The sequence below is a fragment of the Xiphophorus maculatus genome, chromosome 10 (genome assembly GCF_002775205.1).
Source record: "Xiphophorus maculatus strain JP 163 A chromosome 10, X_maculatus-5.0-male, whole genome shotgun sequence".
NCBI classification, from domain to species: Eukaryota; Metazoa; Chordata; class Actinopteri; order Cyprinodontiformes; family Poeciliidae; genus Xiphophorus; species Xiphophorus maculatus.
Window position 1 is genome coordinate 1,790,269 of NC_036452.1, and position 19,682 is coordinate 1,809,950.

Consider the following 19,682-nt stretch of genomic DNA (forward strand, 5'->3'; position numbering starts at 1 on the left):
TTTGTAATTGATTACGTTTCAAATACAATCCTAAACAGGTGGGTTTTTAGTCGAGTTTGCATCCATAGAAGATTTACCTGTTACAGTCCTACTGCGTTATATGGAACAACATACCTGTTGCTATTTTTATTCCCACTCACAGTCACACAATTTAAAACAATGTAAACAGCATTTTAATGGGCTTCCGGCACAAGGCTCCGTACCTCTTTCACTGAATTTCGAGCTGGGACGCCGCCATCCCTCACGGATTTTTGTGCAATTCTATGGTACCTGTTAGTGTCTAGAATTTACAGGGTTTGTGTTACGCGCAGTGACGCAGACAATAAGAGAAGATCTGAAAGTTCATCTTTGTAGTCAGGTCAGAGTTAGGAAGAGTAGCCAAACATTTCACTGAAGTAAAAGTAAAAAAGTATTTGGTAAAAAGTTCTGAGTAACTGAGCAAAATATCAGTCATCTCATATTTAGAACTGATCATCAGACAGACCAAAATATACAGGATGTTTGGTATTTTAACGACCAAAATGACAACAATGGTTACTAATGGTAGTTACTAGTTACTTTTACTTGAATAACTTTTTTTTTAAATTACATTTAGGAGTATTTTTACTACGCTGTACTTTACTTGATTAATTTTATTATAAAATATAAATTTATTATGAAGTACATATAGACTTCATAATCAATTTTTATTTTTGTATATATATGCTAGCTTCGGGCTCTTGGGGGCCCCCTGGTGATGTGGAGACTCTAAGCAGCTGCTTAACTCGCATTGCTTTGGGCCGGCTCTGATGTGCCTGACTCATAAACGCAGATCTATTCAGTCTAACTCTATGCTTTACTATTTATTTTACATGAAGTTTATAATTCATAATTAGATTTTTTAAGCATTTGAAAGAAGGTTTGTTGGTGTTTATGTTTGAGGTCAACTTAATGTTTTTGTTTTATTTATTTCCACTGGCTGTTATTCCGACTGAACAGATTAAAGTTGATTTTCCATGTTTCATCCAGCTGTTCCCAGGCTGAACTGGTGCAGAGTTATCAAATAAATTTATGATTCAGTTCATCTGTGTTTAAAAAAAGAAAAGTTTTAAGCCACTTCAGCTGGTTTTTGTTTTATCAGATCTGCCGATAGTTAAGCTCAGATATCGGCATCGGTATCAGAAGTGAAAACAGCGGATCGGTGCATCCTGAAACAAAGTTACGTTTTACAGCAGAAAATCAGTTTCTGTGATTAAACCTGTAACATTTTTACAATTTCCTCCAGCTGAAAGTGAAACGACGCTCAGCGTACTTCAGATGGTAAAATTTGTCGTGACACGTTTAGTTTCATCTCTGCATGTTTATCAGCGCAGCAATCGAAACCAGCCTCACCACATGGTGAATATGGCATGAAACCCTCCGTACACAACAAACATCCACGATTCACAAACATTCATCTAATGAGAGGAAACCCAGCAGAAAGGACGTTCTCTGGTGAAGTCAGGCTTTCCTGTTAAACCTGAGGCACATTTTACAGTTCAGCTGCTTTTAGAATAAAACAACAAAACAAACAACATCCTCTTTGAGTCTTTGAGTGACGCGGGCGATTGGTGAGAAACGGATCCCCGCCTCCGTCAGCCTGCTTTAAAGCTTCTGCAAACCTCAGAGAGCGCAGAGATCTCAGCCGGCGGCGGCGGCGGCGGCGCAGCGGCTGATGATGACGATGGAGCGCCGGCCTCCTCTGAGGATGAAGCTGCTGATCCTGACTCTCCTCCGCTCCACCTGGTTGCTAGGAGACCCAGCTGCAGGTTTTACTCTGTTTACTACCAACAGAAATACTTCATTAGCTTCAGCAGATCAACGTTTTAAATTAGATTTTATGTTTTGAACTGAACTGAACTGTTTTCTGCTAAAAACACAAATTTTAAAAAGTGTTTTTGATCTAATTTCTACTGTTAATATCTTAGTATCTTCAATAAGACAAAATGGAAGAAATATTAGTTTGTTTTAAGTGAATAATTCCTCAGTAACAGCTCCACTTCCACTGGCAGATTATTTAAAAATGTTTTCTACTGTAAAAAATGAAATAATCTGCCAGTGGAACTGGAACCTTCTGATCAGTTCTAAGTCATTTCTGATTTGAAACGCTTTTAGCTTAATTTTTTTTATATTTCACACACTAAATTTACTTCTAAAGTATTAATACGCCCAGTGGAGACTGTTTTAGCGCAGAAGCTAACACTCACAGTCTTCCTTATCAGCTCTTACACTGCAAAAACACAAAGTCTTACCAAGTAATGTTAGTCTAGTATCTACTGCAAATATCTCTAAAAATTAACAAAATAAACTTACAAGTAACTTTTCAGTAAGATACAGGAGCTTGTTAAGAGTTAATTATTCTTTAATATTGATTTTAAAAGTTCTGGTTCCACTGGCAGATTATTTAACTTTTAAGATTATATTTTTTCCATATTATAAATGAAATAATCAGCAAGCAAAACTAGTCATTTTTATCAATATTAACAAATTATGGACTTAAAATAAGCTTCCATTTGCTCAAAATGTAATTTAATTTTATTGTATTTCAGGCGTACTGAGATGTTTCCACCAATTAACTAAACCAGAAATACGTGGTAAGAGTGTGTGTTTTTACAGTGTTTTACTGTAGAATAAAAACACAAACCCTGAACTTTGAAACTTTCTGTAATGTTTTGTTCCAGTCAAATAAAACAACCTGCTTCAATTGGTGAAACTTCATTTTCTAAGGTATTTTTGTCTTATTTGCACCTGAAATTAGGCCAAATATTCTTGGTAGGATTAAGTTTATTTGCATTTTAGCTGCTGTTCATTTGTCAAATGAAGAGAATCTTAATAAAAATGTGTGAAACTCTGAGATGGTGGCTGTAGTGGCTCCTGATGGCTCTAATAAGTTTATCTTGTGTTATTTGTCTGAGCAGAGAGGCTGTGAACATCTCAGCGTCTGTTCTGACTTTTCACACGTCTAACGCCTCAGTCAGGCAGAATAAAACACTTTGGTCTATTTCAGACAAAGGTAACGACACGCAGCTGAAACAAAAACAAACTCAACCCAGAAATTATTAATAAATCGCTCGGTTACAGCGGCTCTGAAAACCTCTCAGCGTTTCTGCGTCTGACGTCAGAAACGGAAACAAACAGAAGATGTGAAGAAAATGGTGATAAAATCATGTTTCTGTTATTTTACTGAAGTTTTAGCACCATTTGAAAAAGTATTTCCTGGATTTATTTAGTTTTTATTTTGTCTCTTTAAAACAACAATCCAACTCTAACTGAGTTTCAGATCATAAAACAAACTTTAATATAAAAAAATAACCTGAGTGACTAAAAACAGCAGACGCTCCCTGAGCTGTTAGTCATGACCTTTGACCTATGATGAGGCAGTGAGGCCTGCAGAGCTTCAGATGTTGCTTAAAGATCTGAAACATGAGACAAAAAAACAAAAGAAGTGAAACGAAAACTTTACTGTCCGTCTAATTCAGCAACATTGAACCGAGTTATAAAAGCTAAAATCCTCAAACTCTTAAAACTTCCTCTGAAAACACTTTTAAATGTAATATTTTAAACACCAAATATGCCTGAATTCACATTAATACGCACAGAAGAAGTCGTGTTAGCGCTAGCGCAGAAACTAACATTTATCGTCTTCCTTTTCTCTGCTCTCTGCACTGCAAAAACACAAAAACTTACCAAATATTTTAGTCTAGTTTCTAATGGAAATTTATTGGTAAAATTAAAATAAGACAAAACTAACTTACAAAAAACTTAGGAGTTTATTAAAGGGCAGTTTTGTTTACTAAATATAATAATAATAAAAAAAGATACTTTGCAGGCAATATTTGCTTTTATTGTTTGTTTTGTTCTTTTTATTAATTATTTAGTAAGATATTTACTTATTTTTCTAGAAAAATATGTATTTTTTCCCCCTTCTTTTCTACTGTAGCAAACTTTTGACGCAATTTTAAGTCCAAATAAATTATTTGATGTCAAATTAAACCTCCAAATGACGGCAGATTATGGGATCGCTGCGACAGATTAACTTCCAAACATTAAAAATCATAAACCAGAATTTTTACCTGCTGAAAACTGGTTGTTTACTTTAAGATGATGAAAGGAGAATAAACTTAGGAACGTTCCCGAAATGTTTGGATGGGATTAAGATCACTGAGATTAACTGAAACTGATCAAAATTCACGTCTGCCATCTTTTCCAGACGCAGATTATAATCTGGATTGTGTGAACGATTATCTGTTCACCCTCAACTGTTCCCTGAACGCCTCACCAGCAGCCAGCAACAAAACCTACTGGCTGAAAGTCACCAGCGATTTGGACCAGTAAGGAGGATTAAAGTGCCAAACGGCCCGTCGCCCGTAGCAACGGCGGCCATTACGTTTTGGTTTCTTTCTCCACAGGACGGAGTATAAATGTCTGCTGAAAAACACGACGGCCGGCTTCTTCTGTTCCCTCGACAGATCCCTGAGGCCCGACGACGACGAGACGGAAAGATTTTCAGACGATGAATATTTTGAAATTTCTTTGTGTGAAAACCACAAAGAAATCTGTGAGTTACTGGAGGAAAATTATGAGCCAGAGTTACACAGTAAGTCGGGATTATTTTAACAAATTTTATCACAACAAACCTTTTCGATTTTACTGGCGTCGTTTATAACAGAGCAACACAAAGCAGAACAGAAATATACGACGCCGCATCAGGGACAGAAAAAGAGAGTCGATTTCTCCCAAAAAAACTCTGAAAATTTTAGATTAATCTCAGAAAGTTTATAGAAAAAAGGTGAAAATTCCTGAGCTCCAAAAGTCGAAACTTTGCAAGAAAAAAACCCTGGAAATTTCAGAGTTTTTTCTACAAAATTTCTGAGGTCAAAGTCTGAATTTTACGAGAAGAAAACTCGAAATTAATCTCAGAAAACTTCTAGCAAAAAAAAATAATGTTGAGTTTGAAAAGTTGAACATTTGTGAGAAAAAAAATCAGAAACTTTCAATAAAAAAAACATTGAAAGCTTTACGTCTGAAAAGTCGATAATTTTCAGAATAGAAAAATTGTAAATTTCAGTGATTCAAAAGTCTAATTTTTTGATTCTCTAGTTTTTTTCTAGAAAATTTCTGAGATTAATCTAAAACATTTTTCACAAATTATTTTTTTTTTTTTACTTTTGGAACCCAGAAACTCATCAAATGACAGTTTTAGCTTCACCTGGTTCAAACTCTGTATAAAGAAATATCCTATTAATACCATTTCTGTTATTTTCTTGTTTACATTATTTATTTACATATTTTAATGCATTTATAAAAAGGGTTAAGTGATTAAATGAAAAATCTTCAGAATGTACCAATTTTTTATTCGATTAATCAATTAATAATTCATAGAAATAAATAACTGTCATAAAAATGAGTTATTATTAGTAATTGATTGTTCGTTATAAAAATCCAATAATCGTCAGAATAACTGATAGAATAATCATTATTTGCGGTCCTAGTGAAAGGTCAACATGCTGCTCTACCTGTGGCAGCTCAGGTAAAGCCCCGCTTTGTTTCCTCCGTCAGTCAAGCCCAGCGCCCCCTGCTGCCTGGAGGTCAGTCACAACTCCACCCGACACCACTTCACCTGGAAAAGCACCTACGAGAGTTACACCGACACGGCGCTGGGAGAATACCTGATGTATCAGCTGCAGGTCCACAAGATGGCCAACAAACACCGGGTGAGATCATCATCATCTGGGCCTAAAATCAATCAGCCATTATTAGTTATTAATTACTGAGACAATACATCAATAACAATATATATTGCAATAGACACATGATCAATATCAGTAGGAAATACGTCTGATAGAATATTTAATAAATGGAATATTCCAGGTTGGTGGAATCAACTGACTCACTCTTTGGTTGCATAGCAACAACTTGCTAGGTAAGAAGCAGTCTCAAGTTCCCCGCCCCAAACTTTGGTTACCTAGCAACGACCTGCTGAGTAACTGGAGCAGTTTCAAGTTCCCCCTCTTTGCCTCATAACTGCTAAAAAATAAAAAACAAAATGGAGGGAAAACTGGATAAAACTGGAAAGTTCGTCAGTATTTCTGATAATTAAAAGAAAAAACAAATCAATAATTATTGACACTGATATGAAACGTTTATATCGCGATACATTTTTCAGCCATATCGTCCAACTAGCCGAAGAAAAAGTTAAACTCGTCGTTTCAGATTGTTACTATGACAACACAAGAATCAAACAATGAAGATTATTCTTTCCGACACACATTTCCTTTAAACTTAAATTTTAAACAATTCAACATATTTTAATGAAGCTTTTCTGGAACCAAATGAAATCATATTTAATAATAATCTGATTCTCAATAAAGTTTTACAGCTATAATCTGTGTCCAGTTACCAGTGTTGATGTACGGAACCCCGTTGGGTCCAAACGTTTCCTCCAGGTTCTATTTACTCTCTCGTTTTGGTTTTATCTGACGTTTCGGATCCGCAGGGTGACTGGATTCTTCTCGTCTGTATGTTTTTCAGCTAAAAGCTCGTAACATCAGCATCACCACGACACACTTTGTGGAAGACCAGCACTTTGAGCCCGGCACCGAGTACGCTGCACAAGTGCGGTCTAGTCCAAACCAGCGTCACTACCAGGGCCAGTGGAGCGACTGGTCCTCTGCGGTTCAGTGGAGGACGGAGCCGGCCGCCGACGGTCAGATTAAATAATCATTCAGACCGTAGAGCAGAAACCTTCCTGTCTGTTGGTTTTTATGGGTTTTCTTGTGTTTCTGCAGTTTTTAAGGAAAACGGATTCATTTTTAACCTGCCTGTGACGTTCGGCCTGTTATGTGCTCTGGTGGTTCTGGTGCTGGTTTGCTACGGTTCAGTCAGAAAGTAAAGCTCTCCTCATTCTAAATTATTAAAAATGTAATTTTTAAAATCGTTTATGAAGACGTTTTTCTAAAAAAGAACATTTTGGCCCAGGTGGAAGCGCAGCACCTTCATCCCAACTCCTGCTCCGTATTTCCACAGCCTGTACAAAGACTGCCAGGGAGACTTTAAGGTAATCCAGAACCTGCAGCAAACTATCGACTAGTCATCAGAATAACTAAAAGAATAATCGATTATTCTGATGAGCAATTTTTAGCCCAATAGATTAATCTTTAGAATAATCAGTTATTCCGACGATTAATCGATTAATCAGAATAAAACTGAAATGAGCTCCTTACCGTCGGCAGAGCTGGGTGGTCACGCAGGAAAACGCGGCCGACGTGCTGAAACCAGAGGAGGCGCTGCGGATCGACAGCCTGGTGGAGTGCATGCCGGTCCAGGACTTCCAGTTCCACCAGTACCCGGCCCAGTTCCAGCAGCACTTCATGGAGAACCGGGTCTACAGCAACATGTCATCAGTGGACGTCCTGAGCATGCGGGAGTCGGTCTGCGGCTGCGCGGCCCCGCTGCTGGACCAGCGCGGGTCGGTGAACATCCTGAGCGGCTACTGCCAGTCCTGCAGCCCGGCGCAGGACTCCGGCTGCTGGCTCTGCAGCGACACCTCCCTGGAGAAGGAGTCGTCCTGGTACTGCAACCAGTACTGCACGCTGAGCTGCCTGCAGCAGGCTGGCTGCGGCGCGGCGGGTTGCCATGGAGACCTGAAGGCCCACCCGCGCTTCTCCGACGCTGGGATGGAGGCATAAACCCAACAGTTTATGAGCTCCATGAGCAAAACCCTGAAAAATATTCACACTTCAACTTTATGGCATCATGTGGCGCATTCATTCATTACCGGACCTGCAGCTGCAGCTGAGCGCCTGCAGGGGGCGACTCCTCCAGGTATTCACTGTAAAAACGCTTCAGTCCGGTCAAAATGACTGCAGAGCAACTCTCAGTTCTCCAAGATTCTCAATTATATTTACATATGGACTTTGACTAGGCTGTTCTGACACATCTTCAAAGTGGGGCGCGAGGGCCGTTTACAGGCCTGGACCGATATGTTAGCAGTAGAAGAAAGTCAGGAAAGAAAGCAAGAAATATGGCCGCTCCTTGGCTCAGCAGCAGTAAGCTGCGGGAGAAACATATTTTAGATATAAAGTGCTTCAAATTAAAGCCACATGTAGGACCTGAAACTATAACCTGAACAAATTCACTTACGTTTGTTGAAAGCGAAGCTAAAAATGTTTGTACGCAACAACACGAACGTCTACATGGGAGCCGCCATGTTGGAATCCCGACTTCGTTAACCGGAACGCGGTTACCATGGTGACGTCAAACCCAACTCAGAGCTACAAGGGAACTTGAACGCAGCATTAGCTCCAGCTATCTTTCCATCAACTCAGCATGATGCTGCCACCACCACGTTTCACAGCTGGTTGTTTTCAGGGTTGAAATGAAAACAAAGTTTATGGTTTTAATGAGGTAAAATAAAAATATTCAAGCTTCTTTAGGGATCTGTAAGGTCACTCTACAAGTTTTGCTTTATATCATGTATTCTCACAGCTTTTGTTCTGTATAATTTTATGGCACCAATAAAATTTTGATTGCTTGAAAAAGTAAACAAGTTGAAGGTTTTATAGAAAGTTTTATTAAGCAAACACATACATGAACAAAGCACCATATAACCTTAAAGTACAGAAGTAAGCCTACCTGCCTCAGTTACTGCGGCCATTTTTACGTATCCCATAGCAACACTCTGAATAACAAAGAGCCAAGGCAGCAGATCTATCGTATATTACAGCATGCTGAATAGAAAAACCTGGGAAAGAAAATTAGACTGGACCATCTAGAGACACTAGTGGGATACAACAGTATAAAAGTGCCATTCATTATACAGCAGATCAAATACTGACAATGAAATGAGCCGATTTTTACATTAAATTTATGGAAAACAAAAAAGGAAGAGACCCTGTGAAAGAGCAAAAAAATAAAATTAAAAAAAGACTTTACTTCCATGAACAGACAGCGTGGAGTTGATGGAGAAACCGAAGCTGCGTCCCTGGCACCACATAAGACAACGTTTAAAAAGAAACGAGCGTCCCCTCCCGGCGCCGCGCCGCCCGGCGGGTCGGAACCAAACGGTCAGGCGAAGGGAGAACGGATGGCACCGAATGTGGAGTTTAAATACGAGTCTGTGAGCGAGTCCCGGTGTGAGAGGGGCACATTCATGGAGGCCAGGCGGGGGGCGCTTCTCCTTAAACCCGTTCCTTCAGCCGCGGCGGTGCCGGGCCGGGCCGGGCCGAGCCGAGCCGGCGCCTCTTACGACGGAGAGTACTTCTTGGCCTGTGCTCGAACTCTTTTCTCATATTCTACTCTGTTTTGGCTGAAAAGAAGGAAATTTCAGAGAAAATCAATTAAAATTCCATGTAATTTGATCAGTTCTGGACAATAAATCAATAAAATAAATATATATATATATATATATATATATATATATATATATATATATATATATATATATATATATATATATATATAGTGATGGAAGCCCTATCAATACCAGTAGCATCTGACAATATTCAGAATGCAGAATATTCCAGGTTGGTGGAATCTACTGACTCACTCATTCTCTGGTTGCCTAGCAACCTGCTGGGTAAGAAGCAGTTTCAAGTTCCCCCAAATCTCGGTTACCTAGCAACGACCTGCCGAGTAACTGGAACTGAATCAGTTTCAAGTTCCTCAAAACTTAAAACATAAAAACAGCTTGGAGTTTTTAAGAAATTTAAAACAAAAAACTAATCAATAATTATTGATAGACTGATATGACAGACAGTGCCTGAACTGACCTGCACAGTTCAGGCACTGTTACTCTTTCCTGATTGGATTAAAACATTACATTAAGTTTCTAAGTTCAAAGTCCTTTCCTGCATTTTCAAGGTGAAGTTTTCTAACTTCATTTTGGAAACACGGCAAAAACTAAACGTAAAAGTACCGTATTTTCCGCACTACAAGGCGCACCTAAAAACCTTCCATTTTCTCAAAAGCCGACAGTGCGCCTTATAATCCGCTGCGCCTTAAATATGGACCAATATTGAGCCACAACAGGTCTCGTAACTACGGTAAGCAGCCGCCGACTTCATTTTCCCCGTAGAAGAAGAAGCGCGCGGTGCAGGCTGGGTTTTGTGTAAAGACCCCAAAATGGCTCCTATTAAGAGACACGCTTACGACACAGAGTTTAAGCTCAATGTGATCAGTAGAAACACGGGAACAGAGCAGCAGCAGAGAATTTAACATGAACCAATCAATGGTTATAGTGGAAGTGGATATATATTGTGATTTGATTTACCGTAACAGCATCAGACTGATTTTTACGTGTTTATTGAATCGAGGAAAAGTTCCCCTCCACTATATGTTACACCTTGCTGTTGTTAAAAGATAAACTGTGTCACAAAAATACCACGTCACTGACTTTACCTCGGGAAAATAATAAAACAGCTGTTTGTTCATTTTGGGAATGAACAGAGTTTTCAGAACGCTGGTTTGTAATTATTATTAAAGTTTGACTGACCTATCTGACTGTTTTGTTGACATTCCCTTTAGTGAAGCTCCATCTAATGGATGCATAACGTAACCGCAGCCTCTACTGTAGCGGCTATTCTATGCGCCTTATAATGCGGAAAATACGGTATTTTAAATCTAGTTTCTACTGCAAACATCTTTTCCACTTAATTTAAGACAAAACTAACTTGTAAGTAACTTTTCAGCAACAAATAGGAGCTAATAATAATATTGATGAAAAAAGTAAGTAGTTATAAGTGAAATAATCTGACGGCAGAACAAAACGTTTTAACTTATAAAAAATGAACCAAATTTTATTGGGCACATCAGAGATCCAGAACAGAACCGGAGTTCTACCAGCCAGAACCAAAGACGTCATCTGGACTCTAGATGAGGCGTGTCCAAAGTGTGGTCCAGGGGCCATTTGTGGCCCTTGAAATGATTTTGTTTGGCCCTTGACCCACAAGTCAAGAGTGGTAAAAATTTGGCCAACAAAATAGAAAAGAATGGATGATAAAAAGATCTGAAATGATCTTTAAGATATTGTTGTTTTGAAATCATTTTCCAGCAACATAATGATAATTAATAATGCTAGAACACATTCTCACAGATCAATGAACTTTAAATTCTGATGAACATTTAACACTGGAAGTGGAAGACATTTTAAATGTCCAAAATAAATAAACAAAACAACAAATAAAATCTATTTTGAAGTCTCTGAGAACAGAGACTAAACTAAACCTTGGAGGTTTAGTTGACATCAAAACACTAGAAACCAGAGAACCTGAACATTCAGAGCCACATAAAGACAGTTATAAAGTCAGCCTTCTGACACCTGCAGAACATTTCAGGACTGAAGGACTAATGTTCCACAAACATCCAGAGAAACTCATCCATGTGTCACATTTATTACTGCAACATCGTCGGTACAGGTCTGACTAAAATTTTAAAATCCTCCAGCTGCAGCTGAACCAGAACGCTGCTGCTAGAGTTCTGACTAAAACCGGGAAGATAGAGCACACCACCCGGACCTACACCACCCGGACCTAGTCCTTCACAGACAACAGACTTTAAACTACTACTGGTAGTTCATGAATCACTGAACGGATTGAAGATCTGCTGCTGGATCAACCATCCAGACCTCTCAGGTGTGAAGGTTCTGGTTCTGCTCTGCATCCACAACCAAACATGGAGAAGCAGCATTCAGCTTCTATGCGCCACAAATCTGGAACAAACTTCCAGAAAGCAAACAGCTGAAACTCTGAGTTCCTTAAATCTAGAGTAAATCCAGCTGGTTAGAGCTGCTTTTGATTCATAAGAAACTGATTAGATTAATTTTAGAACTTAGAACTTTTTCATTCACTTTGCTGCTGTAATCTGATATTTTTATCATTTAAAGCCCGTTGAGCTGCCTTGAGCTAAAACGCTCTATAACAATAAAGGGTTCAGACTGCAGTTCAGCTGCTCACCAGTAGATCGTGTAAGCCTCTGCTTGGGCTGGATCCTGGATATTTGGCTCGTTTAGGAGTTCCTGGATACCTAATAAGATCTAAACAACAGTAATAAACATTAACTGATTTTAAATATTCAGGATGTTGATACTTATGTTTGCGGTAATAATCCTGACCTGCTTTATTGTGATGGCGGGTCTCCAGTCCTTGTCCTCCTCTAGGATGGATAGGCATACTGTCCCCGACGGGTAAACGTTGGGATGGAAGAGCGGCGGCTCAAATTTACCTGGAATGAAAACAAAACGCTTTACTGCCAGCTGGAAACATTCAGCACCGATTCTGCATGTTTAACAATCTCTTTTAGTTCAAAACGACTTTTGTTAAAAAGTGACTCATGAAACTATAAAAAGCATTTTAATAATCTAAGGATTATTACAACTCAAACTATTAAAATCTAGAAAATTACTTGAAAGAATATTTGATTACTAAACAAATCATCCCTAACTGAGGTCATGAAAGCAAAACAAGAAAATCTAAATTTTCCAGACTTAAACCTATTCCAGATTATTTTCTACTGTTTAAAAGAGTATAAATAAATATCCAATAAAAGTTTCTATGGCGATTTTCCATTTCAAATACCCAGAATGGAAACTATTTAAACTAACTTTCTGACTTTCTAGGAACCTTGAAATGTAACAATTGCTGGATTTTAAAAATTCTGTTAACGATTTGCAAACAAAAAATGAAATTTATGTGTGGATTTCAGTGACCACAGCCGGGCGAGGTGCAGCTCTGCTGCTTGCTCTTCGTGTCCTGCAGGGTCACGGCGGGTCGCAGGACTCACATTTTGGAGGCGATGACGGGTAATCGTCCTTGAACAACATCCGCAGTTTGAACAAACCTCCTTCCCACGGAGTCTGGGAAGAGACGGAGCCGTTAGTCAGCGCAGCAGGACGCAGGCGGCCATTTTTACAGAAGATTTCATCGATTTGGAAACAGAAACATTCATTGATATGCATCTGATGATTGTTGGCCTCAAGTTTTAAATAAAGGAACGGTTTAATAATTCATGCAACCAATACAGGGGAAAAAACATTTTTCCTGTGGGAATTCTCTACTGAGTTACAACAACAGGAGAGTTTACCCCTTTCTTCCCAGGAATAGCACATTCCCAGTTCATGAGATTCATGGTTCCATCTGGATTTTTTGTTGGAACGGCTACAAATCCCTGGAAAAACAGAAATATATACCAGAATTAAGACGAATCATTACATGAAACTCAACAGGTGAGTTTTCTGAGAGGGACTTACAAACGGATGGTCCTTCCGCCATGCCTTGCGCTCCTGTGCAAGCCGGCTCAATGCAATGCCTGACATTTTTAGACTCCTGGAGAGAAAATGTAAAGAAATATTTATTAGCAGCTTTTACAAGAATAAAAAGTAGGAGCAGAGTGTAAAATGATCTCAAATTAATAAACAGATAAAGAGCAATAAGTGAGGCTTTTCCAGGACAATAACATGTACTTTTATTAACCTTTTGAGTCTGATAAAACTGGAAAGGTTGTGTTCCTACATTTTACTTGGTTTCTTTAAACAAAATATTATTTTTTCTCCTTGGAGAAAAAGGAATGAATTTACACTGGAACCGGCTCCAAAGGAATATTGGTGCATCCGCATAGTAAATACTGCTGGTTTGCGTGTTGAGTCTTGGTTTTGATGCATTTAATTTATAACAAAAACATTAAACCGCTTAAATATCTGATCACAGATCAGAGAAACTGTCTAAAGATTTATGTTAAGATAAACATATTCCAATGGGACGCTAACTAGTTTGCTACATTAAAAGCTAAACATTGGTACATATTTACATCTGTGTCCATTTAGATGTTTTAATGACACCCTGATACATTTACAGTTTGATTTAACTTGTTGATAACCTGCCAAACTGCTTTAAGTCCGTTCAAAACATTAAATTATGATGCTCTGATGGCATGTCGCCATCTCTATAGCAACGGCGGTTAAATAAGATAAAGTAGCAACAAAATGTTTACAGTTACTCCAAAGCATCAGCACGCCGTCCACTAGATTCATACACAGCTTCACTGTTGTTGAAGTTAAAAACTGGCGGGTTTTTATTGGCTCTTAGGCTGAGAAAGACCGAAAGCAGCGTTTTTATCCGACATGTCTGGAAGGCTAGCCAAGTTAGCCGGTGGTTAGAACTGAAAGGGAAATGTTTTCCGCTAAGTTTGGAGCATAAAAAGATACAAAATACTTTGACTTTGGTGTACAGTTTGAGTTTTTAACTCGCTGACTTGTAATGTCCCGGTAAAGTCACCCTAAAACATTCACAAACTGACCGCCAATGCTAATTGATTAGCATGCTACCCTGTTAGCTTGATAAGCTAACTCATGTGCGCCAGAATTGTGCTACATCCCAACAGGCGCTGGCGCAGTTAGCGTCTGCCACGGCCTGATGCAGCACAAAAAATGCGCAACTGCACTTGATTTAGACCATTTAGGACGAGCGGAAAGTAATCACTGCCATCCACCGGGCGGAAAAACCCGTTTATAACCCCGTTTTAGCTGGAAAAAAATAGGAAGAAAAGCACCGAGGATTTAAACATGTCGCAGAGCGTTAAAGAATAAAGACAAAGAGCTGAAAGGCGCACATTTATGCGTTACCAAACTAGCGAAAATGGCGCAAAGTGAAGGGGGCGAAAATATCACGATACACGACAAAGAAGCAGAGATAAAAGCCATCGGGGTCGGTTCTTACCTCTGTCAGTACGGCTGCACTGGCTCTGCTAATTAAGCGAAATGAATTAATGGAGCTCGGATCCCGTTAAACCCGATAAAGTTTCCCTCCCGAAAAAATCCACCCGCTCCGAGTCGAGCCTCAAACAGCGACACCACGCAGTCATCCGCACCTCACTTCCGGTTTTGTTTAAATACTCCCTCCAGGAGAGCTTTCCCCCTCATTTGTTTCTGTTTTTAATAAATTATCCAGACAACACAGGACGACTATACGGCTGTTGCTTGTTCGCTCATATTTTCTGCGACAGTTTAACTAATACATCGTTACATAAAGATTCATACCAAGTTTAATTTTGTAGGTAACAAAATGGTTAAGGGATTCTATTTATTTTGTATTCGATATGGTTGACGTATACTTTTGTAAAATGTTCAATCTTTTATGTCGAGTAAAGGGTTTCAGTCTCTTCAGTCAACAAAAAGGCCCAAAGTGTCTCTTTGATAGATCTTGGGAGGTTTCTATCTTGTTCCGTGTGTCGTCTTTGACCGCAGACCGTTAAACTCCTCTAAAAGACAAACCAAAACGTGACGCGGTCACTATAAAAAGCACCTTTCATTTCTGAACGACAGATAATTTTAAATACCTTAACCACCCCACGTATTACAGAGTTTTAAGTATTATTTTACATTTAAACAGGCATTTATTTCAGGCTACTAGGGCATTAAAACGAATTTCAACGATATGACGCTAGAGGTCACCGTTTACCTCCGCAATTTTAGTGATGAGTCACTGATTAACCACTTCATGCGTGAAATATGAGAACTCCGCTCGGGATTTTTCCATCGTGTTGCAAATAAATAAATAAAAAACTTGAAACAGTATTGCATGTATTTTTCACGGCATTATTCACATTTCCAGTGGGGTGAATAGTTTTAATTTGAAATATATAATAAATTCATAATACCATAAACAATACTATATATTGAGTGAAAATCAAAATTATTTGGCCTTACATGATAACATAAAAAAATGGTACAAAGTGTGATAAAAAAAAAAAATCTACTTCGCCTAGACTCTTTAATTCAATAGTTTCCCATTGAACAGTGTATTTTAGCAATCAACTTTTTCAAAAATAATACAAAAAGTCACAAAAAACTAAAATGGGAATGAGTGAATCCGATGATAAACAAATCCATCCAACAGTGGCGGTTTAAACTTTAACTTTAAATTGCAATTTAAAAACAGGTGCAGTTTGTTTTTTTCAGTATTTGGCTTTATTTCTGCATCAAGGTTTATGTCAACTAAATCTGATTTTTATTGAAACTGAAAAAAGATGCTAAAGATGCTTTTGGTTGATGTGTTTGTAAACTGAAAAAGTTTACAAACCAAAAAAACCAAAAAAAAAAACAAGAATTAGATATAAGCTGTAAATGAAATAAAAATACACAGACCGTTATGTATGACAACTTTTTTATTGGGTTTATTTATGCAAGACCATATAGATCTATCTTTAATCCCCTCATACTTAGTTTGTACATTAACATTGCATAAGATCATATAGAAGTGATCCATGTAGTGATATGAGAACCATGTTGGTTGATGCAGCAGTTAGCTGGAGGAAGAAATGACACATTCACTCCCACTGACTGGAATCGGTGACGGTCAGTCATGCATTACGGTGTCTGTGACTCCAATGCAAAACAAACTGGGCACTTAAAAATATTCAGCTACAGATTTGATAAGTTTGTCCATCAGATGAATGCTTATTAATGTTGGATACTGAAGACTGAAGGAGGCGGGGCTTAAAACTGCAGTATGTAACTTTTCTAAAAAATATATTTAGATATTTTTACATATTTATTCAAACTTTCACCATGTCAAATATGTGAAAAATTTGATCTCCTCCCTGAGCTATTATTGCCATCTGAAGAAGCGTACCACTCCCGACAAAAAACCAACCAAAGCCAGAAGGAGGGGCTAAGTGCTGTCAATCAATCTAGTGAATGTGCTTTTAAATGTTCCAACAACTCATTGTTATATAAAAACAAATTTTCCACCATTATCGGGCACTAAGCTAACTAGCATAGCATTCACAAGCATGATTGACAGTGCTAAGACCCACCTCCTGCTTCTGATTGGTTGCTTCCAGTTAGCACTGGGAGAAGGCAGAGGAGCTAAAAAAAAAATTCACAGATTAATTCACACCAAACTGTCAACAACATAGTGACAGTTTCAACAAATACATACAAAATTTATTTTTTTTTTTTTACAAAAGTTACATACGACAGCTTCAATAACCCCATAGTAGAATGCATTAAATGTTTTTATATAACCAAAAACACAAACTTTTAAATCCCTAAAGATATAATGAACCTTACCGGCTTTAGCTCAGAGTGACAAACGAGATACATGACGTTTATTTCTACCAGAGGAAAACAAATTGCACTGCAAAAACATAAAATCTTACCAAGTAGTTTTGGTCTAATTTCTAGAGAAAATATCTGGGTACACTTGAAATAAGAAAACTAACTTAAGCAATTTTTCAGCAAGATATAGGAGCTTGCTTTGAGTTAATAATTCCTTAATATTGATGAAACTGATGATTCAAGACATTTTTCCATGTGACAATCTGCAGGTGAAACTAGGGAATATTTACGTAACGCTTTTAATTACATTTTTTAATATTTCAACAAATATGTCTCAAAACACATAAATACCCACAATAGAAATAATGTGGGAAAAATGCAGATTTCACTTATAAGTAGTATTTTTCTTTAACGATAAATACACTAAACAACTTGACAACAGGATGTATGGACAGTAAATCTTAATGGGAGAATCAGACGGTTCCAGAGAAAAATAACGTTTTTATCGGTTAACTGAAATAAAAGGATTTTTATTTCTTTCAAACAAGACAAGACCAACCTATAAGTCACTTTTCACCAAGAAATAGGAGCTTGATTAGAGAAAGTTCTAGTCCTGCTGTCGCCGTTACCTAGCAACCTCAGCAATGCCCAGCCTGTCGCCTAGCAACCAAGTTCTAGTTCCACTGGCAGATTAAGATAAGATTTATTGTCATTGTCAACAGATTACAATGAGATTATTTCATGTTTAACAAAACATTTTACCATAAGTGAAATAATCTGCTAGTGAAACTACAACTTTTTAACAATATTAAGGAATTAAATGAAAACAAGCTGCTATGTGTTCTAAAAAGTTACTTTTAAGTTATTTTAGTGTCATTTCATGTGTTGTGAGGTATTTGTAGCAGACATCAGACCAAACCTCCTCAGTGACGTTTTTGCAGTGGCAGTTAGGAACGGACAGCAGAGAAGTGGATGTCGGTCGTTACGTCGGTTAACGTGAGCGAGCGGAGTGCAAAGACGTTAACTGGAAGGCTTCAGAATACTACAGCAAATGTAAACATAGCCTAGCTCTGGCAGGAAACCCAGTCTACTTGATTAAAACCTCTCTGCACATCCCAACTTTTACACTTTAAAAGCCCTTGTGTGTTTATACATGTGTTTATACATATATATATATTTATCTATTTCAAAAAACATGCATCCATACTCGTTCTGATGATACAAAAACTGGTTGTGGTGTGTGTGTGTGTGTGTGTGTGTGTGTGATTAGATGGAGGTTCGTGAGTCGTTAACAAGTCTATGTACAACGTGTGCCAGCATTAAGAAATGTTTACTTGTCCCTGACACGAAGATCAATGTCTAAAATACACATAAAACATTGGATTTTGGTCACTGGGAAAAAAGGCAACACTAAATGATTATTTGTGAATGAAATATCCAACCTATATATATATATATATATATATATATATATATATAAAACAGATCAAACTTGAAACAACTTAAAAACGTGTTCTAAAATGTAGTATTTACAACATTACAGGCTGTAAGCAGAGTGCACAGTGTCTCCCACTGTTAATGCTTCTAATCCTGTTTGGAAACTGATAATTCAAAACGCTAAATATCACACTGAAGAAGAGGAAAAACATGTTTTAAATGTAACAGTCAATTTTATAGCCAGCCAAGTTTAGCTTTGTTATTGGTTATCAAAACGTCTCAGAGGAAGATCCATTTTCAGCAACTTAACAATCTGCATCATTTTGTTTTTTAGTTTTTAACCAAAGATCCAGCAGAAACAACTTCCCAAGTCGGTCCTCTATACAGTGTACAAAACGTGCAGCTTTGTCCTTAAAAGAGTTAAATACGAAGGAGTTTGGGTTATTTACACGGAAACTAAATGATCTCGATATGAAGGAAGTCCTTCACGCTTCCAGTCCAAACAAACAAAAAAAAATCCCCGTAAAAACTAAAACAAACTAAACAAATCTAACATCACTGGAGTGAGAACATTTACTGTCACTCTCCTAAACAGGTTAATAATCGCTGGACTGAATAAAAAAGTAAAATAAAATGTTGCATAAAATAATTCACATTTAAATTTCTTTTGGCAGTTCATTTAAAAATTATGGAAAATTTTGTTAAATTTTTCTAAACCAAACAGTTAAAAGTTTGCAACAAAAAACTCTTACATCTCCACTGCTGAAACGTTTAGCAATGAAACCGAGTCGGTTCTGATCCATCTGTGCAGGAATGGGCCGGTCAAAAAGCTAAAAAAAACAAAACAAAAACTAAAATAATTCATCAATGTAACGGCTGAAAACTGAAGTTAACGAGTCTGTAAAGCAGCAGGCTGCAGGCTAGCTCGTTAGCCTCACTGATTAGCTAGCGCTAGCTTGTTGACTACATTAAATAAAAGAAAAAACATAAGACAGTACTGTCTTAAATTTCATTTATGCTATATTTTGAAATATTTATTTATTGTAACTGTTTTTGGTTTTAGACTTTTGTAGCATTTGACATCTCAAGATGTAAATAAAGATTATAGATAAAAAGATTATAGATAAAAATGTATTGTTGTAATTAAGTGCTTTCATTTGTTGGGTATTTATTGAGT

General features: G+C 37.7%; 3 protein-coding genes across 4 annotated transcripts in view; 1 reads left to right on the plus strand and 2 right to left on the minus strand.

The window, feature by feature from the left end:
- ccdc189 (coiled-coil domain containing 189) overlaps nucleotides 1–7,325 on the minus strand; it is a 14,559-nt gene extending 7,234 nt beyond the window's left edge. Inside the window, exons 1-3 of one of the 2 annotated variants that reach the window (XM_023341325.1) lie at nucleotides 7,242–7,325; nucleotides 5,913–6,045; nucleotides 5,688–5,754 (exon numbers count right to left, since the gene is read on the minus strand). In XM_023341325.1, coding sequence (XP_023197093.1) covers nucleotides 5,688–5,748 — 61 coding nt within the window. In that variant the 5' untranslated portion in view covers nucleotides 5,749–5,754; nucleotides 5,913–6,045; nucleotides 7,242–7,325. Of the gene's footprint in view, nucleotides 1–1,640; nucleotides 1,724–5,687; nucleotides 5,755–5,912; nucleotides 6,046–7,241 lie in introns of those variants that run through there. The other variant, XM_023341324.1, reaches the window with a different exon arrangement.
- On the plus strand, nucleotides 1,671–8,878 carry LOC102218702 (interleukin-21 receptor-like). Its single transcript, XM_005803279.2, has 8 exons — nucleotides 1,671–1,787; nucleotides 4,229–4,349; nucleotides 4,428–4,615; nucleotides 5,578–5,732; nucleotides 6,550–6,724; nucleotides 6,807–6,906; nucleotides 6,997–7,075; nucleotides 7,251–8,878. The coding sequence occupies exons 1-8, from the start codon at nucleotides 1,694–1,696 to the stop codon at nucleotides 7,704–7,706; spliced, it is 1,368 nt and encodes a 455-aa protein (XP_005803336.2). The 5' UTR covers nucleotides 1,671–1,693; the 3' UTR covers nucleotides 7,707–8,878.
- On the minus strand, nucleotides 8,568–14,875 carry ube2i (ubiquitin conjugating enzyme E2 I). Its single transcript, XM_005803237.3, has 7 exons — nucleotides 14,727–14,875; nucleotides 13,262–13,337; nucleotides 13,096–13,179; nucleotides 12,796–12,868; nucleotides 12,128–12,237; nucleotides 11,970–12,049; nucleotides 8,568–9,325 (listed from the first exon to the last, which is right to left on the minus strand). The coding sequence occupies exons 2-7, from the start codon at nucleotides 13,325–13,327 to the stop codon at nucleotides 9,262–9,264; spliced, it is 477 nt and encodes a 158-aa protein (XP_005803294.1). The 5' UTR covers nucleotides 13,328–13,337; nucleotides 14,727–14,875; the 3' UTR covers nucleotides 8,568–9,261.
- Nucleotides 14,876–19,682: the final 4,807 nt, after the last annotated feature.